Source organism: Podarcis bocagei, assembly GCF_964188305.1.
Source record: "Podarcis bocagei genome assembly, chromosome: 12".
NCBI lineage: Eukaryota > Metazoa > Chordata > Lepidosauria > Squamata > Lacertidae > Podarcis > Podarcis bocagei.
The window spans coordinates 7,840,291-7,866,859 of NC_138137.1; the positions used below are offsets into that span (position 1 = coordinate 7,840,291).

At 39.2% G+C, this 26,569-nt stretch overlaps 1 protein-coding gene across 2 annotated transcripts in view; it reads right to left on the minus strand.

Annotated features, from left to right (window-relative positions):
- Nucleotides 1–26,569, minus strand: part of BBS9 (Bardet-Biedl syndrome 9) — a 229,434-nt gene that overhangs the window by 180,810 nt on the left and 22,055 nt on the right. For both annotated transcript variants that reach the window (XM_081165109.1, XM_081165110.1), the window contains exons 9-14: nt 26,172–26,301; nt 15,106–15,287; nt 11,684–11,760; nt 8,347–8,400; nt 6,207–6,303; nt 3,396–3,500 (exon numbers count right to left, since the gene is read on the minus strand). In XM_081165109.1, the coding sequence (XP_081021235.1) occupies nt 3,396–3,500; nt 6,207–6,303; nt 8,347–8,400; nt 11,684–11,760; nt 15,106–15,287; nt 26,172–26,301 (645 nt within the window). The remainder of the gene's footprint in view (nt 1–3,395; nt 3,501–6,206; nt 6,304–8,346; nt 8,401–11,683; nt 11,761–15,105; nt 15,288–26,171; nt 26,302–26,569) is intronic.

Here is a 26,569-nt window from a genome sequence, read left to right on the forward strand (position 1 = left end):
ACACACGTACAAGCAAGCGAGCAAGTCAGTAAATGGACTGCAATGGTCCACATCATTCAGAGAGGAATAAAATCTGTTTTTCCCCTAGAACATGGGTCACCAAGGCAGTGGGGTCATATTCTTTCCTGCGAGTGACAACCATTCAATTATATAATTGAAAATAAAGTGATACATTTTGACACTATTGCATCCCTTGATCCAACGCTACATTTGCACTGACCCAAGCAATGAAAGTCCACAAGTTATCACACTTCTAATTGACAATTGCAGGCTAACCTGGATTTTATTATATTTGCGTATGAATAATTAAATGGCTACAGTATCCCTAAAGGAAATTAACATCAAAATAGACTTAACATTTGGTTACTCATGCCAGCAAACACAATAAGGATTCCAGTAGCACCTTATTTCAGTAGCAGTTCACAGGCACATACAAACAGTGGGGTCAAATGTCATGAAATGAAGGGGGGGGGTCAGAAAATTCAATTGAAATTTGAATGTACAAGAAACATACAGTTTCCCCTTTTTAAAGTTACAACAATGGTATTTGGTGACAGAGCCATCTTAGTGTTCCTAAGCTAATTGGCATCTGTAGTGGAAGAGAGTATCATCAAAGTATTTTTGAAGTCACTTCTAAAGGGCCAACCAGCAGCTCACATATATACGTTTTTACTTTAAAATAACAACTATCACTAATTTTGATTTTGATTCAGCCTATCATTCACTTACCCTCTGGGTTGAGATCTACCATAACATCAGTGAAAGCAAGAGAGAAAGAAAAGAACAAAATACAACTAATAACAGAAATTCAACAAAAATCTAGTAACTGAGAATGAAAGAGAAGCCTAGCTTCCTTAAGTAAGATGTAGGCTATGCTGCTCCTCCACCACCTCTAAGAAACATGTAACATAAAATATTGGACAGAAAGCTGAGAATATGATGAAGGAAAGCAAAGAGAAAGGAAGAGGACTATGGAGTACCCATACCAGGAGGAAGATAAGTTAAGAACCAAACACAACAGTGCAGGTCCCACTGAAATATCCAGCAGCGTTAGTTAAAGGGCTACCTGAAAGGGGGGAAATGTTTTATGGCATGTTGGTGAGATATCTTAATTTATCTTGGTTTATTAATGATTCTGTCTGTACTACCAATGGCATGCCTGCGACCCAGAAAGGTCACCATGTGATTGCCCTCTATAGCTTGTGAACAATTAGGTATTCTAGGTGTCTAACTAGAGATTGGCAAATGGGGGGTGGTACCTAACGCAGTACAGTGGTGCCTCGCAAGACGAAAAGAATCCGTTCTGTGATTCTCTTCGTCTAGCGGTTTTTTCGTCTTGCGAAGCAAGCCCATTGAAGGATTAGCGCTATTAGCGCTATTAGCGCTATTAGTGGCTTATCTGCTGATCGGATCAGCTGATAAGCGGCTTAGCGGCTTAGAAAAAGGGGGGAGGAAGGAAAAAAACCAGCAGGAACTCGCAAGACATTGTCGTCTTGCAAAGCAAGCCCATAGGAAATTCGTTTTGCGAATCACCTCCAAAACGGAAAACTCTTTCGTCTAGTGAGCTTTCCGTCTTGCGAGGCATTCGTCTTGTGGGGCACCACTGTATAGGGATCAAATCATTTTTGCTACAGGCAGCCCCCTGTGTATGTCAGGGTTACGTTCCGAGGCACTGTGTGAGCCAGTAGAATTGCATATAATTGAAACCCACCGAAAAAACCTGGAAACATCCTGTTACGCTCCCCCTGCCCCCACTCCACCCTTTTAGTGACATTTCAGTGATGTCTTTATGACGTTTCCGGTCACTGCCAGGTTCAGCAAAATGCACACGTTGAAAGCACATAAATGGGGGCCTGCCTATACTCTACTACAGGGGTTGGCAAGGATTACTGGGCATGGGCCCGATCACTCCCACGGAGATCCTCCGTGGGCCAGACCGGCACAGCGCAACGCCGGCAATCGCGTCTGCACATGTCCGTGGCACCGGAAATCGCTTCTGCGCATGCCCAGATGCCCAAAATCGAGCCTGCGCAGAAGCGTTTTTCGGCTTCTAGGCTTGCACAGAAGTGTTTTCTGGCGCCGCGGACATGTGCAGATATGATTTCCGGAGCTGCAGAAGAGTCTGCAATTCGGGAGTGGCTCATGGGCCGGTTAAGCAACCCTCATGGACCCCTTCCGGCCCATGGGCCTTAGGTTGCCAACCTCTGCTCTACTATACTATCTCTATTTTGTCTGGTGGCTAAAGGTCAGAGATAGACATTTTACAAACCTGGTCTTATTTCTGAGATGTGTGGCAACAAAAATAATAGTGCTCTCCATGATCAGTTTCATAAACTATTCATTATCTGACGTCATTTTTAAGACGCAATGTCTATTACAGAAGTAGACAGCTTATTTTCAGTTTCCGATTCTCAAAATGTTGATTGCAGCAATTTTTATGTTAATAGCCAATAACATCAGTCTGCTTGTGCAGCATTTCTCCTCTCCAGCCCTCCCCTCATGCCCCCTAGATCTGCTCCAAAGGGTCCGCCAATTCTCTGGAACAGATTTTTGAGGTACACAGGGGACTGCAGAGGGAAGGAAAAGAAGTCAGGAAAAGCTCCTCTGTGTGAGTGGATGTCGACTTGCATGATGTTTTAATTATGAATTGCACCTATTTTGGTTGTTATACAAGTGTTGTAAAAGCCACAGCTATAATTTATTATCTCGTATCACCATGCAGCTTTGCTTAAAATGGCAAAAATATATCATTATAAAGAAGGTGCAACTTCCTTGTGTTTTAAGTTTGTGCCTTAGCTTGGCACTTAACAGAGTGATTCTCCCTTAAACTAACAGATAATTTTCACATCAGTCACAGAATGTGATTAGCAAAACTTCCTTTTATGGGTAACAACATGTGTTACAGCACCATCTCCCAGAGTACAGCTGAAATAAACATTGTGAAATAAGCAGATAATTTTAATACAGTGGCTTCATTGTTGTCTGAGGAATGCTTCGCTTCCAAAGCATCTTAAGTGCTATTGCTCAGCCAAAATGCAGTGCAGCGTAAGGGAATAACCAGGCTTCACAACCGTTTAACCCTCTGGTTCTGTGCAGGAGTGAACAACAATATTGATAAAACATATTTCTGGATTGCTCCACTTTCATCGAAAGTGCTAAAGGTGTGATTAACTTCTAACCCTTAAAGGTGGTCTTTTCCAGTTCATGTTTGAAGAAAATTGATACTTCAGTTGTAGGTGGAAGCTAATAACAGTTGCTTCTACAAACACACTAAGACAAATTAATGGTGTTACACAGAATAATGTATTTTGAAATGCAAGTTTAACAATCACAATTAAAAACTTAAACACTCGCTGCCACCCCTCCCCATTTATTCAAATTTTCATAATATTTACCTGTTGCTGTGTTATATGAAGCTAGAGCAGTACCTTCCAGATCTGCTGGTGAGATATTCCCCTTTAGAAAGGCAGAGAGTACCACTGTTTTAGATGCAGATGACTCTGTAAACACAGATAAAGACAAAAAGGTCAACTGGGGGGAAGACTTCGTGTAACTCTACAAAACCATTTCTAAGGAAATATTAATTGAATCACAGATCATTATTTGTTACCCACCCCATATTTAAAATTCTTAAATGTGTGGAAACATAATTTACTCAACGATCAATTCCTTAATTCCCACAGAAACACCATAGAAGCCTAGCAATCAGCCTCTTGAGCCATCTAATTCTAGTACATTAGTTTTCTGGCCTCCTGGACAATTTGATGCAATTACATCTATGGATTTACAAGTATCCCAAGCTTATCATCTATAATTATGTCCCTCAAAGTATATATCTAGAACTATACAACATAGTCTTTTTGCCAGATATCAATACACGACTTGCAGTTTTGCAGGATTCTTTGGCAAAATTGCTCAGGTGACTGCTGTGTCATTACTTTTATTGTTGTCGTTTTTATTGACAGCTGACTCATTTCATCTTTTTCCTGTTTGCACACCACCTTGTGAAACCATATGAAATGCAGTACAATCTGCTTAAGTAAAGTAATGAAACTCAATTTAAAAACACTTTTGCACAACACTTTCAGTTCTGGTACTACAGGCAAAATACCTATAACAAAATCCTGTGATGCCACTAATAAATTAAAATCAAACATACATGAAACTATGAACAAATTGGGTGTTATCGCTGGAATGCCCCGAGGTACTTCATGAAGTTTCTGTGTTATTTGAAAATTAGCTCACTAGCCAAAGGGAGTTTCTGAGCGACATTTCTACCCTGGCAGCATTTCCTAAAAGTACTCTGAAACCACTGTACAAAGTAGGAAGTTTCCAAGCAAAAGGACAATATTTGGACTGCAAACTTCTGCTAGCAATCTACACAGAATTGACCTACATATTTCTTTTCTTTTAAACATGTAACAAGCTTTATTAATAGTCATACAATACATTACATATATATAGTACATCTCTTAAAGTAAACAGAAATTTCAATCATGTACACCAAAAATGAAAAAAACCCCATATATTTATCTTTTCTTACATAATAATGAATCTTTAGCTTCAGCTGTATTTATGCTACTTTTTATGCTATTATTAACAAAAAGTATCATAACGACTTTGGACTTCCTGTCAATTCCCGTTGTATGATTTTATTCTAATAGTGAATGTACCTACCATTATTAATCTATTCTTTATATATTCTCTAATACATTCTTACAGCAATTTGGACAGTTGCTCTTATTTCTCATATATTTCTTTATCCAAGGTCAATTAAATGCTGCCATAGACGAAAAACCACTGGTATATTTTTGTACATATCTCTTATATTTATCCCATTCTTGTGCAAATTCTTGTCTTGAACTGCCCCTTTGGCTGTTGGTCAATTGCGCCAGTTCCACATATTCTTGTAATTTATTCTGCCAATCCATTATAGTCAGAACATTTTCCCCTTTCCAGTTCTTTGCTACTAGTGTTCGGGCTGCTCGCTATTACTCTCATTCCAAAGAGATACTTTAGGTTACTCAAGGGTGTAGGGATATCTAATATGAGTTTTTTGCTCTGTTTAAGACCCAGTGCGATATCATAAACTGCTTTTGAAAGTCTTACCAAGTTTCAAAAGCAATTAATCTTGTGAACTGGGAAATACAGTGGTACCTCGCAAGACGAATGCCTCGCAGGACGGAAAACTCGCAAGACGAAAGGTTTTTTTGTTTTTTGAGCTGCTTCGCAAGACAATTTTCCCTATGGGCTTGCTTCGCAAGACGGAAACGTCTTGCAAGTTAGTTTCCTTTTTCTTAACACCGTTAATACAGTTGCGACTCGACTTCAAGGAGCAACTCATAGCACGCGGTGTGGTAGCCTTTTTTGAGGTTTTTGAAGACTTTGGTGATTTTTGAAGCTTTTCCAAAACTTTTCCGACACCGTGCTTCGCAAGAGGAAAAAAATCGCAGAACGAATTAATTTCGTCTTACGAGGCACCACTGTACAAGCCCAAAGCAAAGGTTGCAAGGTTTCTAGCTGGGGCAATTAGAATAAGGTCCACTATTTGACTGCTGATTCAGGACCCTAAACTGTGTTTTATATACTCGGCTTTTTGTTTTGTTCTGTGTATATCGCAAATTTTTTTGTTGCTGACGCAAATAAAGTTTCATTCATTCTCTCTCTCAAGCCCAAAGCCTGACTCTCTGGTGTAGGGAAGTGACCACTGTCCTCGCGGGAAGGGTGTTTCTGAGGATGCACTAGGACAACAACAAGTAAGATGTAGTCAAGTATTTAAGAATGCCTGATGCTCAAATCAAGTAATACAGAAAACACAGAATACAGAACAGGGCAGGCTTCATTCTAGACCATTTACTTGTTCTATTATTTTAAATATATATTAGCCAGTGGCAGGTGGGCCTTGGTGTTGTCCTAGAATCCTCTTAGAAACATTACTAAGAATTTCCATTACTGATATATTATACATTATAATGGGACCTGATGTGATTAGCTTCCATCTTTCCTATCACTATTTACATGACAGGTTGTTACTTGGAACTATTTTTAAGGGGGGGAAGAAAGAAAGAAAGAATATAGACTCAAAGTTAAACATATCTGTCTCAGAAAAAGAGTACCGTGTTAATGAATACTAATATAGTACCAGTAGTTTGATAGGCAATGGACAAAAAACAGAAATAACTATAGATCAAAACTGGAACATTTACCTAATTTCAAGGTGAATTTGTCATGAGTCAAAGCTAAAGGAGGTTGGACACATACTGATAATTTTGCAAGTGTCGGCTGTTTGCCCTCCACAGTGATCTGTTAGAAGTAAAAATTAGAAAGGCATTTATGGAAATACCAGGTGAATTAGAACACACTGCAACTGAAAAAGGAACAGTAAATTAGTAACAACTTTTGAAGTGCTATTATTTTGTAATTTTCATCAGTTGGAGATCTTCCAAAGAATTATGTACATGAAAATGAGTTTTTAATGAATAGAATGCAATTGGAATATTATGCTCCACTGGGAAATTCCCACTCCCTCTGCCATAAATCTTTGAAACAAAAATATTCACTAAACGTCCTTTAATTCCATTGTAGTGAACATATATGCATATACAGTTGAAAAGAAATAAATTAAAAAGCCAGTATCAGGGTGAAGGAAGTCAAAATATTATGTTATATATATTTATGTGGTGTAAATGTTAAGGTTGCGTTGGTTGTAACTTTTATTGTCAATATCTAATTTCTAATTTCTTTTTATTGCTGTATATTGTTTTTGTTTTGTTGTTTTTGTTATTTTTCTTTTCTTTTTTGTGTTGCTGTTATTGTCCTGATGTATCAAAATAAAATAAAATAAAATAAGAACATATATGTATATACCGTATTGGCCCGAATATAAGCCGCATCCGAATATAAGCTGCACTTTTAAAATTGGAGACGGGGGGAGAGAGCGGGGGAAAATACCAGAATATAAGCCGCTTCCTTCCTCGTTGCTCCTGGCTGCCATACTGGGGGCGGGGGGGGGGGAGCCGCACTGCGTTGCCGGCAGCCTTTCCCCTTCCTTGCTCTCTCCCGTCCAGGCATTGGGGAAGAGGGTGGGGGACTACACACAGGGTGGGCGCCACTTCACCATGCTCCTAGCATTGTTTGCCCTGCGCTCCTACCTGCTTACCATAAGGTCGTGAATATAAGCCACCCTTTAACTTTTCGCAGTCAGAAATGAGGGGGGAAGTGCGGCTTATATTCAGGCCAATACGGTATTCAACCTAGTTCAGGATTCTTCTGCCTCTACCATCATTAGAGTACTTAGATAAAACATTGTGTGTGTGTGTGTGTGTTAGCAACATTATGAGTGTATTTATATACTCATAAGCTGGAGACCAAGTTGCTGCTTCAAGTCATTCAAGGAACCATGTTAGGCATTTTTTTATTTGACCAGCAGACCACAGTGCCAGCAATTGTTATCCAATATACATTTGGGACCAAGTCTCGCTAACCTCAGCTGGAAGCCCATGAAAGCATGTACGAGATGTCAATAATTTGGCTGCAGTATTTTGCATTGAAACAATAATTATCAACAAAGATTGTTTCTCTGAAAATCGTTATGCTCACTTTTGAAGACAGAAGATTACTGTATACTCTCACTCTCTCTAAAGATAAATCCACACCACTGCTCAAAAGGAGAGAGGTTGAGGCAAAGTGAAGATGCTGTTTCTTCTCCTTGCACCTATCACTGTTTGCATGCTTGAATAGGATAGCTGAACATGCAACAGTGGAGGAGGAGAAAGTGGAGCCAGGTGGGTCTGGGAGTTCATACTGAGACTTTGATGGGGTGTGGAACTCAGCAAGCATCCAAACGATGACAACCTGTGAGTCAGTCCTGGTAGCATCTTCCTAGAGAGGCTCACTTCCAAGACCATAGATAATGTTTATGATTGTTAAACATAATCCTCTCCATAGTTCTAGAAGGCATTTCTCTTAGCTTTCCCCATAACACACAGACCCTTGATGTATTTATCCAGTGCTTTTTTTCTACAAAATGTTTAGGGGTACTCTCATTTTTTACTCAAGAAAACCACCATTTTATAGTTCAATTGGGGAAAAATAAATACAGTAAATGGACAAAAGTACAAAGATTCACAAAATGTTCAGGGGTATGCGTACCCCTGCGTACCCCCAGAAAAAAAGCACTGCATACATCTAATTTTTATTTCTTTAATGCATATCACAAGCAATGTAAATCACCAAAATCTCAGTCACTTCTGTATATTTTCTAGAACCACCCCTCTAAATATAAAAAAAATGGTTGGAATCTTTTGAGTGTTATACTTGGTCTTAAAGTCCCAACAAGCACACTACCTTTACTGTCACAGAAGGAACCACCTCTGCTTTTACTTCACTCTCAATGGCTTGCTGTGAAGAAGAAAAAACACACAGAAACAGCAAAATCAGTATCACACAAGAATGCACAAATTGTATGGCTAGATTTCAACTTACTGTACAGCTCTTAAAACAATAATAAAAGAATTAAGATGCACAAAAATGTTGGGTGATATATAACTACGGCAGCACAATCACTCAGCCATTCAACTCACTAGAGCTGTGTTCTCAGCATAGTAAAACAGCCAAATCCAATGGATGTCATATGCTTGTGACATTACTATTACTATTACTCTATGTGACAGATAGGTTTGTGCATATCAAATGACTTTTGCTAATGTCTTGGATCTCACCCAAATATTTTGTCAAAATCTTTGCTTAAAATTGTCTATAAAAAGAGGAAACAAAGGGCAAGAATGCTCTGTACAATACAGTTAAAGCAACATATTCCAATCTACTCTGTTTTACAGGAGTTTATCTTCCAAGAGGCACAATCTTACACCTAGTGCAATGGTGTGAACTGCTCTAGAGCATAAATAATACTTTATCTTGCTCAGTCTATATATGTCATTAACAGGCAGTTTAAAATCATTCAAATTGTAACTACGCATGCCATATTTTAGAGAATATCCTTATTTGCTGCTGAATAAAATGTTTCTCCTATTACTGAAATAAATTACTGAAAACGTTTCAAAAACCAAGAACCAAACAGCTAAAATATTAAGTAAAATATCTACACACATAATAGTTCTTAATTTAATTACCCCAAAGGAATACCTGAAGGAGCATCTCCACCCCCATCGTTCTACCCGGACACTGAGGTCCAGCACCGAGGGCCTTCTGGCGGTTCCCTCACTGTGAGAAGCCAAGTTACAGGGAACCAGGCAGAGGGCCTTCTCGGTAGTGGCGCCTTCCCTGTGGAACACCCTCCCACCAGATGTCAAAGAGAACAACAACTACCAGACTTTTAGAAGACATCTGAAGGCAGCCCTGTTTAGGGAAGCTTTTAATGTTTGATGTATCACAGTACATCATAATATTCTTTTGGAAGCCGCCCAGAGTGGCTGGGGAAAGCCAGCCAGATGGGCGGGGTATAAATAATAAATTATTATTATTATTATTATTATTATTATTATTATTATTATTATTATTATTACTACTTGTTAACAATTTACTGTTAGTGCTTAGGACAGCATACCATTGGTGCACTAATTTCAAAGAACTTATTTTAGCATACAAATTAGAACGAGAGAGAACACAGTCAATGGTTCAATTCAGATACAATATCAGACTATGATTAGGGAAGCTTACCTATGGCTTGGTGTACTATCTGAATTAAGAAGCCACAGTTAAATCACTTGAAGCCAAATGCAAAAAGAGCAAAAAAGGAAAGCAGACAAGTGGCTATAAACCAGGGCTTGTCTTTGTGTTCTAAAATACAGTTAGCTCAAACCATGGTTTGCCATGATGCCTGAGTATAGCCAATGTTCATTTACAGCTGGAGGCAAACAGTGGTGGATTAACATTTGATTGACAGCTCTTGGTGGGAAAAGGAAGCTGAGTTGAGCTTCTGGAGCAAGCAGCAACTAGCACCAAATAAACATGTGATGGGTGGTGCATGAACATAGTTTAGTATAGGGAGCCAGTTTCTTTTTACTGTGGTTTAGGCTGTCATCATTCATCAACTGAGCACCATGCCAACAATAGCAATGAAGCACAGCCATAACCAAAGCAGGATTTCATTCATCCTTCTGTAGCTGTACAGTAGTGCAAGATTTCTAAAAGAATAAGTTAACAATTCATTTCAAAATTTATTTTCTCTGTACAAACGTTTTCAAATTAAGACTTGCCTACTGCTTATTGTAATTTAGCAAAGCAGAATCCTGATGCATGTTGCATTGGCTTGAGTGGCCCAAATGTGCTACAGGAGCAGATCAAATACACATGATCCTTATGTGGTTTGCTATGGCTACATTCAATGGATATTGGCAATGTTTGCATAAGGTACAATAAAAACATTCTGACAATCCGTTATGAAATTCTTATATAATTTACTATTAAGTCTAATTATTAAGGATGTGTTCAATTACTCAGTATTAGTTATCGGGTAAACGTTTGATGGCACAGTATTAAAGACTGCAAGTTCAATGTAGATACTACATTTACAGATTTTTTTTCTTCAATGTTAGTCATCCTTTATATTATAAAAAGCACTCTAAACCAAGAACAAACCCTGGTTACAGGTCATGGTTTCTTTGGAGCAAGACCAACCAGAAACCCGGGTTTGCACATAACACTAAGCCAAACCATGACTTAACTCCCAATCGTGCAGCAGCAACAGGAAAGAGGAAGGAGTGAAGCAGCTATGGGTTTTTTTTCTGTGCATCAGCAAGCTTGTCTTAGTGTTAAAAGTGAATAAGACTTTAGAGAACAGAAAAAGCCTCACTTAAGAAAGCCACTGTATTTAAGCATATAACATCATGACTAGGAAAATTAGAGCAAATTATATAGCCAAGGTAGCCATTAACTGTAAAGGAGATGAATTTATTTGATCCTATCTATCTACCTCAGGCTATGCTCTATCTTTGTCACCAAACTCTGAGTATAAATTGCACACTGTATTAATTGATATTGTTTTTAACATTAGTGACCATGTGATGATTTTAGCTTATGAATTTTATCGTTTAATGTTTTTATTTGTACATTGGGGTACTTTTATAGCTTTGTCTAGAGTATGTAATGTTTTAATAATATAAATGTTTTAAGTCTTTTTTTAACAATTCAGTATATTTTCTTTTAATTGTCAAATAAATCTGTGTACATTGCGGCAGCCTTTGGCTATGTGCAATAAAACTGACTGAGACTGAGACTGAATATTGGGTAGGATACCAAGAAAAGGACTAGTTTCTTGCACCAGGTGGTTTGGTTTTACATTTCTCAAAATAGCACACACACACACAACAAAAAAGGTAGGGCAAGCCACTTTTATAACTAAGTGAACATAATAATAATAATAATAATAATAATAATAATAATAATAATAATAATAATAATAATAATAATGTTAATTGACCTTTATGGACACAACACTGCTTATAACAGTTACTGATATGGCTTGGGGATCTACTTAAAAATCTCTCTGGGCATGACCAAGTCCCTTAGTAGGTTTTGGGCTCCTGGCCATTGTTCTAAATTTAAGCTCAGTGTTCATTAGTTTAACAACATGCTATCAGCACTATCTATCAGGTTTGAGAGTATACAATTTCTATAAAAACAAATCTCTGTAAGAATATTTGTAAGTTTGAAGGTTACGTACAGACACTGAATCAAGATCAGGTGAGACCGTCACAAGAAGTGCAAAATCTTCATTTTTTCCCATTTTAGGCACAATGTCTGTAAAAAACAGGTAACTAGGAAGTTTAGTCAATGATTTCATAACCATGTTATTGAGACTAAGTTTCAACTTAGGATAAAGCCCCATATGTGGAGATTCACAAGTTATAGTCTGGTGAATACTTGCCCAAAGGGAGCGATACTGAATAGTAACAAAGTTACAGTGGTGCCTCGCAAGACGAAAAGAATCCGTTCTGTGATTCTCTTCGTCTAGCGGTTTTTTCATCTTGCGAAGCAAGCCCACTGACGGATTAGCGGATTAGCGCTATTAGCGGCTTATCGGATCAGCTGATAAGCAGCTTAGCGGTTTAGAAAAAGGGGGGGAAGGAAAAAAACCCCGCAGGAACTCGCAAGACATTTTCGTCTTGCGAAGCAAGCCCATAGGAGATTTGTTTTGCGAAGCACCTCCAAAACGAAAAACTCTTTCGTCTAGCGAGTTTTCCGTCTTGCGAGGCATTCGTCTTGCGGGGCACCACTGTACTATTTTTTTTTAATAGTAAAGTTCTTTTCCATATTTATTTTATTGACCTTGATCTGAAAGGTTCAGCTTCTACTCACATATGCGTCCTCACACTTTGTTAATGCAACAAAGACCCATATTCATATAAACTTCACTTACAACATTTTATTTCAGAATATTTTCAAAATTTTCATCAAAATTTAACTACAGGATTCCTTTCAAACTGCCTCCCTCTTGCAAAGTCAACCTTCTCCTTCACAGTTATCTTATTCTGCTCTCCTTATACCTGAGACATTATTATATAAACCAACACAGAGGAGGAATAAAGTAAATAGTAAATTAAAGGGAAAGAAAGAAAATAAAACAAATCAAAGATGGAACGGGAGAAAAGCAGGACCCATCAAGACCTACTCTTAGCCCCTCCCTCTCACCTGCTGAAATTTCAGACCGCTTCACAGTCAATCTCTCTATTTTAAACATTTTGCTGCTTGACAGCAGATGCTCTATGGCTGCCATCTTGGTTTCCACATGGTGTATAATTCTCCCACAGTGCATTGGGCCAGTGGGCTGTGGGGAAACCAAGAGGGAGGACCACAGCAATGAGGGCTCAGTGTTCTGCTGTTGTCAAGTGATAAGAAGTTTAAAAGCTGCCTGGTTCACAAGGAGATAGGGTGTTTTAAAATAAAAATAAAAAAATATTTATACCCCGCCCTTCCCAGTTCAGAAAACCGGGCTCTGGATGGCTAGCAACAAATTTAAAACACTTAATTGATGCAACAAAAAACAGTATAAAAAAATTCAGAATTCAAAAATCAATTTAGGGGGGAAATCCATCCAATAAACATTAGATGATCACCAGGACTAGATGGCTAAGTTAGTCCTATTTGGTCCAGCGAGGAGACCAGGGGAGAATTAGCTGTGGGATCCCAGAGCGGATAATCTTTATAAAAAGGGGAGGGGGAGGGAAGAGAAGGGGAATAAAAGATCAGGCTAAATTCAAATTGAAAGCCAGGCAGAATAGCTCTGACTTACAGGCCCTGCAGAACGAGGTTAAATCCTGAAGGGCCCTGGTCTCATGGGACAGAGCATTCCACCAGGTCGGAGCCATCACTGAGAAGGCCCTGGCCCTGGTGGAGGATAGTCTGACTTCCTTAGGGCCCGGGACCTCTAAACTTTGGTTATTCATGGACCGTAAGGTCCTCTGCGGGGCATACCAGGAGAGGTGGTCCCGTAAATATGAGGGCCCTAAGCCACAAAGGGCTTTAAAGGTCAAAACCAGCACCTTAAAAAACAAACAACTCAATGAGGTAAGAAACGTAGGCCAGGGTGAGAAAAGGGGAGTATGTAGGAAGGGGCCCACCGGCAGGTAATGTGCCAAAGTCCCTCTTAAACCTCAGCAAAGACTGGGAAAGCCAGGTAAAGTGACAGCAGAACAGGAGAGGCTTTTTTTTATTTTTTAAGAGCCCTGCCTCCGCTCCCCAGATGGGAATCAAGGGCTGAACATGTGCATTGCCATGCGGCCAGGAGGGTGGGGGGCACTGACCTAGAGCACATCTCCTCCAAGGTCTATTTGGCCCCTGAAGTACATTTTAACTAGGGTTGCCATATCTTGAAGAGCAAAAAAGAGGACAACCCAAGCCGCTGCCACTATGCGGGGGGGCGCCACCGGTGCCGCGCCGAGCCTGAGCCGCTGCCAGTCCAAATGGAGGCAAGGACCCCAGCTCCCACCTAACCTTCACTGTGACAGCCTCGCTCCGCTGTGGCGCTTCCGGGGCACAGCGCCCTCCCGAGCATGCGCATGCCCCCCTAAAACAACCTCACCCCTCCCAAAAAACCTGGACATTTTCTTTAAAGTGTAAAAATCCACCCAGATGGGCATGCTGCCCCCCCCCCAAAAGAGGACATGTTGGGGTTTTCTCAGATGTATGGCAACCTGATTTTAACCCTTTATTCATCCTGCATAGTTGCTCCAGGATCACATGCCGGCAATGGGTGTGCAAAAATTGGAAGTAGCTACCCCACATTAACATGCATGCATAATGTATCTCTCTCTCTCACACACACACACCTCACAGGGGAGGAAGTGCCATACCATGTACAGTTATAGCTTTCAAAAAACAAATGCCTTTATTGGGAATGTAGAAGAAAGAGAGCACTCTGAAGAGGAAAAGTATTGAATGCTATTCTGTTACCAGAACAGAAAATGAAGGAAGGAAAGGGGAAGGTGAGTGGCCAGATCCCTTGTGAAGCTACAGATGCTCCCACTCTGCTTCATTTCTGGCGCTTTATGTTCCTCGGTCAACTTAGGTTTGGACTCTTTCTGCTTTTCAGCTCCAGTTCTCCCCATTCCTTGTCCATTCCTGTCACAGCAGCCTCTTTTTTATGCAAAGGCTACTTCCAGGAAGAGCTCCAGGAAGGAAAAGTCATTGGTGAACATCTTAACTCTTCCTGGGACTCTATGGACATTTTTCTAAGTGTCTATATAAATTATATATTTTTCCAGTTATTTATATTCTGCCTTTCAGAAAATACCTGGATTACCAAGATGGCTTACAATTAACATTCATTTACATATGTTAAAAACACAACGAACATGGAAGAACCAGAGGTATTTTTTCTAGGTGAGTTATTCCTTCATTGTAAATTTGTTGCCAGAATTGTTATAACAAACTTTTTTTTAGGGGAAATGGCATAACCCGTTACTACTACTACATAGATATTTTAGTATTGGTGGGAAGAGAATTAAAATCATAGTGAAAAATTTGTTTATTTGCATAGCTACTTCATTAAATACAAATTAAAGATAAATCCTATAGTTAGATTTTAATGGACAGCCAACCAACCACAACTGATGTAATTTCAATAAAAAGGGGAAAAAACCATACCTTTGATTTTTCTGGCTTCTTTAATGATTTTCTGAAGTTTATTCATTTCTGCATCATATTCTTCATAATTTATATCCCGAGCCTCAACTTTTGGAGCTTGAAATAAAGATGGATCTGTACCAAGGTAGGAGCATTGTAGATCACCGCTGTCACTCAGTGTGACTATCACACCTTTCAAATCTCTACATAAAAAGGGGGGAAAGCTGAACAGCATCATACTGAAACAGCACAGAATGCCAATGAAATGTCCTTTGCTATTAAAAATGCTTCCAAACATATTTTTTTCACAGGAACTATTAGTACGTTTTGGGGGGCAAATCTATTTCTACTGAGTTTGTGTGGCTGGTGAAATCAGATCACTTGTAATAATCAAAGTACCACCATCATGTTTCATGTCACCCGAATTGTCCAGTAGCACCTTAAAGGTAAAGGTAAAGGGACCCCTGACCATTAGGTCCAGTCATGGCCGACTCTGGGGTTGCGGCGCTCATCTCACTTTATTGGCCGAGGGAGCCGGCGTACAGCTTCCGGGTCATGTGGCCAGCATGACTAAGCCGCTCCTGGCGAACCAGAGCAGTGCACGGAAACGCCGTTTACCTACCTGCCGGAGCGGTACCTATTTATCTACTTGCACTTTGACATGCTTTCGAACTGCTAGGATGGCAGGAGCAGGGCCTGAGCAAAAGGAGTTCACCCCATCATGGGGATTCGAACCGCTGACCTTCTGATCGGCAAGCCCACAGTAGTACCTTAGAGACCAGCTAAGTTTGTTCTTGGTATAAGCTTTCATGTGCATGCTTGAGTTGGTCTCTAAGGTGGTCTCTGGACAATTTTTTTATTTTTATATATATATTTCGACTGCGTTAGACCAACACGGCTACCTACCTCAATCATGTCACCAGAAGTTTGTTGTGAACAAGACATGTAATTAAGAAACTGCTAAAATACCTCTAGCAACACAGAATTTTAGTATTTACACTCCCAAATCTGTTTTAAAAAGAAGCCTACTTAAATGAGCAATGAGATGAGTTTGTAAAATGCTTATAACTTTTTTGCTGTTAGCAAAACCCTTCTGTGGGTTGCTACAGCACAAAGAAGCAAGCAACAGCAGCCGAATTATGTGTAGACAAATTTAAGTCTAGAACCTTATGAAAGCGGAAAGGAGTTAGGCGTACGGGGAAGTTACAGCTGGTTGATAGGTGAAGTATAAGCACCCGCTACCCTACAGCTCTGAAAATTGCCCTTTCCCCCAAGCTGCTTTTCTCAGGATTTAACACAGAGCATGATTCATTTGGTTCTAACTTATTTAGATCCCTAGTCCGCACATATGATACACACAAATCTAGTTTGTATTAGTCAAACTTGTCTGTATCCTAAACATTTGCACTAGCATGTTCACCTGCAACGTTATGGTAACATAATAGCTATGCTGAGTTTATGTGACTCAACACTGGCATAGCGCATACTAAACATTTGTGTGCTCATGATTTGGTAATAAGTCCATAAATGCTCCATACAAGTTTAATAGCCCATTGAGAGTCTTTTGAAGACTTGGACCAAAAAGGCAATCTTCAAACATTCCTATTTTTGGTAATCTATTCTTTCTGCCAATAGTTCCTTTATGGTTGCTCTGCTTTCAAGAAATATAGGCTGTTTAAGCAAAGGGTTGTAAAATACAATGATTTTCCTTTGCTCTGGTTGGATATGCTGCAATCCTATACACACTTAAGAAATTTTAAATTACATTAACTTTGCTGACATTTAAGCAGTCAAACTACATGCAGGACTGTAGTGGGGTTTTTTTAAGTACATTTCCTCCAGGTCCTAAAAGCTATGGTGTTTTATATTTTAAAATTAAGCATACAGGACTCCATGAAAACTTTAAAGATTTTTCTTCCCCGTAATTTTTTTCATGCATTCATAACTGCATTGATATAAAAGCAAGGTAGCAATTGAATTATGAAGTATTAATTTATCTTATGGAACACCTGACCCCCAGACGGTCTTAGTTTAACCAAATTCAAAGCTGCAGTTCTCAAATGGTTTGCCCCAGAACAGTGTCAGCGGTACTATTAACAGAGCAAGTTGCTTCAGGGCTGCAATTATAAAAGGGATCTAAAATAAATTTTATAGCCATTTTCCTGCAGCTACTGTAATTGTCTGTATAGCTATGAACATTACTACTGTAACACATTTCAAACAAAGTACAGTTTCAATTACTTATTGTTGAGGTAGAATATTTTTGAAAGATCTTAAAAGAAGCCAAATAAATGTAAGAACTAAAAGACTTTATTTATTTATTACTGAAGAAACTCAATTGAAACAAATTATTTTGGTACCCATAATACAGTTATTGTTCAAAGCAAATTCTCCACACATATGGTAGTAATTTGAAAATCTATCTTTTACTGGATTTTGGACAAAAATAATAGCATATGCTTTTTGCATGTTTCTTTTGCAAAACAAATTGCTCAAAACATAGCATTTTAACAAATCCAAGTGCTTTGCATACTTTTTGTCATACAATAAAACAGTAATCATTCCAGATGGATTAATAAAGCCTTGGATCTATAAATTACCTGGCTGCCTGTTTGATTTTTTGAAAACCATTTTTACTCTACCATGTACTATTTTATACTTTAGAAAAGTATTCCCATTTAACAGCAAACATCCCTTTTATCTTTAAAGAATGACCACGCTAATGAATCCTGCAATATTAATAATATATCCAATTAGAAAGTGTGAATAATGTTTTCTCTGGTGTTATTGTTGCAGTTCTTATTACTTCACTCAGTGTAATGAAGATTCTGAGCATGTCTGACTGTCTTCACCACCTGGTTTCTGCACTGACTTCCATGGAAGTAGGTTATAATCTGAAACATTCATGATCTACATTATCAGAAAGTCTGAATTCTTCAGTATTTTTTCTGGATGGTGACAGTCAAAAATACAAACCGTTCACAATAGCTAACATCGCTTATGAAGTGAGAACAGTGTATGCAACGAAACAGGCGTCCAAAACTGAGAAATTTTTTAAATATAAAAGTAATTTCTCTCTCCCTCTCAACAGCCTTCCAATAAAAAAAGGGACGCGGGTGGCGCTGTGGTCTAAACCACTGAGCCTCTTGGCCTTGCTGATCAGAAGGTCAGCAGTTCGAATCCCCGCGAGGTCCCGTTGCTCTGTCCCAGTTCCTGCCAACCTAGTAGTTTGAAAGCACACCAGTGCCAGTAGATAAGTAGGTCCCGCTGCAGCGGGAAGGTAAACGGTATTTCCACGCACTCTGGTTTGCGTCACGGTGTTCCATTGCACCAGAAGCGGTTTAGTCATACTGGCCACATGACCCAGAAAGCTGTCTGTGGACAAATGCCGGCTCCCTAGGCCTGAAAGCAAGATGAGTGCTGCAACCCCATAGTCGCCTTTGACTGGACAAAAATGTTCAGTGCTATTTTAGTCCATGACAGCTTGGTCAAGTTTTTCTTAACTTTTTCAGACACAGAGGTAGCGGTCCTTGGTCAAAGCACCATTCATCCTCCAGACAAATTAAACCACCAGGGATAGCACATCCCATTTCAACCTACCCCGCTAACACCTGCACTACCCACCCCACCACTTCTGCCACTGGTGGAAGAGCAGCACCAGCAGCGGTACTGATTTGGGGCAACATCACACCAATTTGGGGAGAGACCTCTCACACTCCACAAGATCTTGTGTGATTTCAATGAGCTCTCATCATAAACTGCCATGATTTCACCCCAAATCAGTGCCAATATCAGTGCAATTTCTTCACAGGCAGTGAAGATGGTGAAGCATCCACAGGGGCGCCACCACAGGGCTTCTGCCGCCTGAGGCAATGCACTCACCCCACCTAATGGCTGTGCTGGCTCTGACTTTCAGGATATATTTCTCATGGGTGTATACCTCTCAGTGCAAATGAGTGCCTCAATCTATGATCCTAGTTGTAGTCATTTATTATTATATTAAAATTCATGTATTGGCTAGTCGCTTTTCTGACAGAGTGAAAATAAAACCATATACAGTATGTGAAAATAATACCATGTATCCTAAAGTCACCACAGTCTGCATTGACGTTCATACTAACAAACCCAAACTCTGGGTAAGTGCAGGAACCACTAGAGTCTCTCGCTGCTCAGAGATTAGGGTCTATGGAACAATAAAGTTGCTCCTTAGATAACTTTGATTGCACACCTACATATGGCAGCTAGAATGACCATTGCACAGTTTTGGACAAATTTAGATGGGGCCAATCTTACTACTGGGACGCGGGTGGCGCTGTGGGCTAAAGCCTCAGCGCCTAGGGCTTGCCGATCGAAAGGTCGGCGGTTCGAATCCCCGCGGCGGGGTGCGCTCCCGCTGCTCGGTCCCAGCGCCTGCCAACCTAGCAGTTCGAAAGCACCCCCGGGTGCAAGTAGATAAATAGGTACCGCTTACTAGCGGGAAGGTAAACGGCGTTCCGTGTGCTGCGCTGGCTCGCCAGATGCAGCTTTGTCACGCTGGCCACGTGACCCGGAAGTGTCTCCGGACAGCGCTGGCCCCCGGCCAATAGATGTGAGATGGGCGCACAAACCCCAGAGTCTGTCAAGACTGGCCCTTTCGGGCAGGGGTACCTTTACCTTTAATCTTACTACTTGGTACACTAATGTGTAGGATATTGTCTTGTTGGAAGAATGATTTCATACCTATTTTGGTCTGACTTTCTTTTATTTTTAAGCAAGGGGGAATATGGCTGAGGACCCATCTTGGCCTATGAATGAATATGGCTGATAGAGCGACTCAGGACAATTGAATACTTTAATTACTTTCCCTTGGTATAATAGAGTTCGTGTTTTATAACTTTGTCTTGTTTAACCCCTCTGTCTATGCTATAAATTGTTCTAGTTGCTACCTGCCATGCATTCATATACCTGTGGTTTATTTATTTTGGCTTTATTTTATGTCTATATTTGCTCAAGGGTGATCTTTTATTATATATGGACTATGTATATTGCTATCAGCTCCTGAATTTTGCAGAATCCTGTATAACCGTTTTTTGACAATTAATAAAAACTATTTAACAACAAAATAGCTGTTTTCAAGTTAAAACTTTCAAAGTCGGACTAGTATCATCCTATTATAATATATGTGTTGCACTTTTATTTTTTTTAAAGAAGTCTGAAACATGAAGATAGACAGCTAATTAATGAATGTTAAAAATGACTCTACCAAAACTTATATGAAGGCAGCTCATTAAACTTTTTTGTCACATTGGAACAATAAGAAAAATCTTCCCAAAAGCAGGTCAGCAACTTTTAGTTACCACTGCCACCCGCTGGTGACGGCACCATAATATATAGTAAAAAGTTTTTATTATATTGACTGAACCAAAAGAAAGCCAAAAAAATTAATTTGTACTTATGGGGTGCCTGCTGTGTTAAATTAAATGGGTGTCAAACCTTTTTACAAGGTCAAAATTATAGCTAGATTGTCTACATAAGATGAAATTCTAGAACTACAATATACCTACACATAATATGTAATACTTTCCATTAATTCTTAAACTGTAGTACAATTTAAACCAGGGGTGCAATTCACCAAAGTACTCCTCCTGTGAATGACCCATAGGCATTAATAGGTGGGTTTGAAAAGAGTGCTTCATGGACTGTACTTTCCAGGTCATGAAAATGATATTGAGTCTTATTACAAAATTTAATTAGTGGCTAAGAGAAGAGATTTGTTAAATTAGAACCATATGCACCAAATACAATTTAAAATGTATATTTCTCTAAATTTAGAAACATTTTGCTAGTACCTCATCTTTCCATTCCTGCTGCTTTAAGATAATACATATCATATACATAGTTTATTTGCTATATACACATGTACGTTCCACTGCTCTGAATAACTTTATACATATGCTATTCAAGGAAAGGATAAATATTTGAAGGCAACCCAACTAAATTTTTCCCAAAAGAAATCAAGAAACCCAGCCATATGTCCCTATATCATATATTAAAACATGGTTCTCCCTGTTGCAAAGGTTTGGGGTAAGAAACAAGAGGCTGAAAAACAAAGTAGAAAGCTTACAACGTACAAAAATATTACTCTAGCTCCCATGCACCTCATCATATTCCAATTATGAGTTCAGAAGCTAAGGCACATTGGATGGCTGTTGCAAAGCTCATCCACCTGGACACCGGGCCAGGAAGTCAAATTTTAATTTAGTTTATAATTTATATACTGTTTTTAAATAATATTTAAAGCAGCTTTCAAGAATACAATATAACAAACCACTAGCAAAGTTGATCAGATGTGACAACTGTCCCATAACGTTCTCCAGCAAACAATTATTCCTTGAGAACACATTGTCAGATGAGGGGCAAGGCTAGAGTCCCACAGGCTAGAAGAAAGGCAGTTATGATGGCCCAGTTACTCTCCTCCAAGACTCTTTCCCTGATCTCGGGGAGTCAGAGCTCGTTTGTTTTCACTCTCCCCTTTCCGCTGCCTTTTCTATATGTGGCTCTTTCAGATATGCCCACCTGTTGGATCTCTGGCCATACTTATCAGTAGGTTGTTACCCAGAAGGAGGTCATTTCAGGCTGTCCAAAAGGAATCTTGATTCCTTGCCTAAAAACAGCAACCCACTGCAGATTTGCTGCTTCCCTGTTCACTTTTAAATAAATACATACTGACTTTCATTACAGAGATGATGTAGCAAGGTAAGGAAGAAAAATATCATTGTAAAAAGGAAAAAAAAATATTCAGAGATCTCACATCAGTTTACGACAACATAATGTAATGTGTCTTAGGCTGCAATCCTGTACCCACTTGAGTTGAAGTAAGCCCCCTAGAACACAAGGGGACTTACTCAAGAGTAGGCAAGTGCAGGCATGTGCTGTTAATGAAACCCAGAAGGATTTCAAGAATTACCTGGGAAGGAAAGGCTACATTATATCATAAGTAAAGGCTATATTATATGAATATGATGTCAACAGACACACAACAGAAAAAACAGAAGAGTTAAGCAATGAGGGTAACCTAGATTCCTGCACTGCAGGGGGTTGGACTAGATGACCACTGGGTTCTTTTCCAACTCTACAATTCTATGATTCTATGATTTTAACTTTCCATCATCAGTGTCTGACCAAAATAAAAAGAAGAGAAAGTAAAGGTATTCTGTGTTATATTTCCATGATAATCTTCACAAATCTTGTGTGATCTTGCATATAGCCTTTTTAATTAAGAAAGTACAATAATCTAGTCAAAAGTCTTTTAAAAATAACATATATATGATCATATGCAGCTACAGAGTTGTGCTACTTAAGTATAATGTACTCTATTCAGCAAAACCTCAACAAGGACTTAAGATTTAAATTGGAATTGTTAAAAGAAACCATTCAGTTTAAACTTTTCACATTCTGTTATACTGAAAACATTAAATGCATAAAGTCATCCAGTTCTCAACTGTGTGCCATAACTGGCAGAACTTCTGTTAAACCAGCACTGTTGAGAAAAAGAAACTTTGAATCCTGCCATCTTTCTTCTATAAAATACTGCAATAAGTATTAGGTATTCCCATTTTTTTAATATGGGAGTTTTTCTATTTTTATATGATGATGCTTTAACGGTTGTGGTGATGTCACCTTGTAAGAAGGAGTAACAGATGGGCTGGAATGAAGACCAAAGTATTTTTCTACATCTGGATGATGATGAAGACTGTATGTGCAGTGGTTTTCTTTATAACTCCACCCACAAGTTCACATTTCTTCACATTTCACTTGTTATATTAGCTTCAACATTCATGTTTGTCTGCTGTTGGCTATGCTAAACTACAGAGAATGTTTCCAGCAAAAAAACCCCAACAGCTTAGCATATTGTTTAAACTTCCTATTACACTTAAAAGGTAAAAAAGGTAAAGGACCCCTGACAGTTAAGTCCAGTTGCAGATGACTCTGGGGTTGTGGCGCTCATCTTGCTTTACTGGCCGAGGGAGCTGGCATTTGTCCGCAGTTTTTCTGGGTCATGTGGCCAGCATGACTAAGCCGCTTCTGGCGCAACGGAACACCAAAACCAGAGCAGCACACAGAAACACCATTTACTTTCCCGCTGGAGTGGTACCTATTTATCTACTTGCACTTTTGGGGGCGTGCTTTTGAACTGCTAGGTTGGTAGGAGCTGGGACCGAGCAACGGGAGCTCCTCCTGCCACGGGGATTCGAACCGCTGACCTTCTGATAGGCAATCCCAAGGCTCAGTGGTTTAGACCACAGCGCCACACTAAACCACCATGCAAACAATTGTTCATCAGCTTACGTAGCAATTAACTCCTGTCTAGACTACTGCAGTGCATTATACATGAGGCTACCTTTGAGGACAGTCTGAATGCTGCTGCTTGTTAGGAGCATAACTTAGTTCTGAAATATTTTCACTGGCTGCCAATCTGTTTCTCAGCACTGTTTGAAAATGCTGGTGCTTACATCATCATCATTTCTACTACTACTACTACCACTACCACCACTACCACCACCACCACCACCTTCATGAATCAGATCTTTATTGTTGTGGAACTTTTCCCTTCAATAGATGACAAAGCACTGCCTCTGTTGCCTTTTCAGCACCTACTAAACTAAAGACTTTCCTCTTTCAACTAGTTTTTTTTAGATATTTCCCAGTCTGCACTTGCATTGGAATTGTTTTAAAGATGTTTTAAATGTGGTTTTTTATTGTTTTATCACTTCTTGTTGGCTGCCCTGGACTCCTTTGGGAGAAAAGGTGGAACATAAAATCAATAATAAATAAATAAAATATTGCCAGTTGGATGGGAAACATTGGGCAGTTTGAAGCATGCAGTTTCTCCCTCCAATTCACCAGCCAGGGCTGTTGGTGCAGAGTCCTGTTTAAAAGCTAAAATCCCAGCAATTCCCTGTTTGGAAGATGGATGTGGATTCAGACCCAAACAGAAGGATTTTAACTTTTTAAAAAAGAGCTCCTCACAAGCAACCTGAGCTGCTTTGTGCACAGAGCACTGGATCAAATGGATGTTTCTTTATATGTTCCATAGATTTAACAGTATTTCTACCAAAATAAATTGTTTCAAAATTATTCTGCAGGAACTGCAGGAAGTAGGCTATTTCATTACTCAGTAAAATAATATTCTCAACAGTGAAATAATGTACTTTCACTAACTTGTCCATACCTGTCATCTCCTTATAATAAAAAGCACTGGATTTGTTTTGAAGATACACTTGGGTCTGTAGTTTTGTTTAACATTTTTCAGCAGAACCTCTCTCCCATGAAGGGCAACTACAGAGCTTTCACTAATGAGTAATATACCTACAATATTTGATAAGAACAGAATTGACAGGTGAGTTCTTCCAAGATGTTAACTCCCCCCAACCCCCCAGCAAAAAAAAGATAATAACTAGAGATATCTTAACTATTTCTATGACTTGACTAAGTATATTCACCCCAACTCGTAGGCCTATTCCAAAGTTAGTTCCACCACTGAACCCTTCTGAAATTCTAAGTTAAGCCTGGGGGTTAATGAAAACATTCCCAATAAATATTTCTTCCATCCCAAAAAGCAATGCTTTCAAAAACAAGCAATATATCAGGAATCTAAATTGTCAGCTTACAAGAGAATTTACCTTAACCTAAAAGAAAATTTCACGTAGATTGCAATCCTAAACCTAAATCCCACTAAACTCAGTAAGGCTTACTTGAGGAAAACCTAACAGTTTACAACAAATCAAACAAATCTGTCCAATACGCTTAATAATTATGTAAATTGTTGTGTTATTTGGAGAATTTATACCCCACTTATATGTAAACAAAACATAGGCATCTTTAACCACAAATATAAAAATTATCAGAATTTCTATTATATGAAACACAACTAATAGAACTTTAGTATAAAACAAACATAAAAATCAGCTACAAAAATACAAGGAAAATTCACAGCAAACAAGTTACAAAATAGCCTCTAAACATCAGGAAGTAAAATATGACAAATGAAAACCAACTAGAGAGTTTAATCACATCAATCAAACACATCAATATTCTAAACCAATATGTAGTACTCAACCTTCTTATTCTAACACACCTTCAAATCACACTCTCAGTGCTCTGCAAGCCTTGCATCCTCAGCCAACAACACTCACATGTCTACACCATGAGACCCAGACAAACCTCTCAAATTGTAATATCAGTTAAATCTACCACAGGAATAGAGAATTAGAACGCACTGGACATCAGTATAGACATTTATTTTATATTTATTTTTCCCAAAGGGAACCTGGTAAGCCTTTGCTGTGGTCAATGTCAGCAATGACATATCCCGCCACTCTTCATTATGGTAAAAAAAAAAAAAAAAGGTATAGGACCCCTGGATGGTTAAGTACGGTCAAAGGCGACTATGGGATTGCAGCGCTCATCTTGCTTTCAGGCCGAGGGAGCTGACCTTTGACCACAGACAGCTTTCTGAGTCATGTGGCCCGCAGGACTAAACCGCTTCTGGTGCAACGGAACACCGTGATGGAAACTAGAGCGCAAGGAAATTCTGCTTACCTTCCCATCGCAGTGGTACCCATTTATCTACTTGCACTGGTGTGCTTTCGAACTGCTAGGTTGGCAGAAGCTGGGTCAGAGCAACGGGAGCTCACCCCATCTTGGGGATTCAAACTGCCAACCTTCCGATCAGCAAGCCCAAGAGGCTCAGTGGTTTTGACTACAGCGCTACCTGCTCCGTTCATTATGAAGAATGGCTGTAGGAGAGGGGATACGACCCCATTGCTTGCTGCCAATCTATGTCAGGATTGTGCCCAGTTAACAGGGTTGCGTTTTACCCAACTCCTTAATTACAGCTTTCAATTTTTTGGCTTTACCTTTGCTTTTTAAAGTTCAGTTGTATTAATTTAAAACATACAAATAATTAATTTTTTTTTTCAAAATTCCAGAAGCAGCACTGTTGCTTACAGCTGGTCAAGAGCAACAAAATTAGAATCAGTCAAAATGTATTCCAGAAAAAGAATGAAAAAAACAACTTAAGCTAAAATTATGCCATTAGTACTTACAGTAATTTTCCCACTCTTACTGCCACAGGAATGTGGGGAAGATGAGCAGCCCACTTTAGAGTCACATCTTGATAAACATGTAGAATGCTACTGTGGTTTCCAATTAGAGTGTTAACTACGGCTCCAGACACTACAATATATATGCAAAGAGTTTAGAACCAATCTGTCACTCAAATTGCTTTAAGCTTATACCATTTCTCCCTTCATGAGGCATAATAATAATAATAATAATAATAATAATAATAATAATAATAATAATAATTTTTATTATTTTTATTTATACCCCGCCCTCCCCAGCCAAGGCCGGGCTCATAATATAATACTTTATCTATCTATCTATCTATCTATCTATCTAACCCCACACTGTACCCTGGAAATAACCAATTTCAACTAATTAC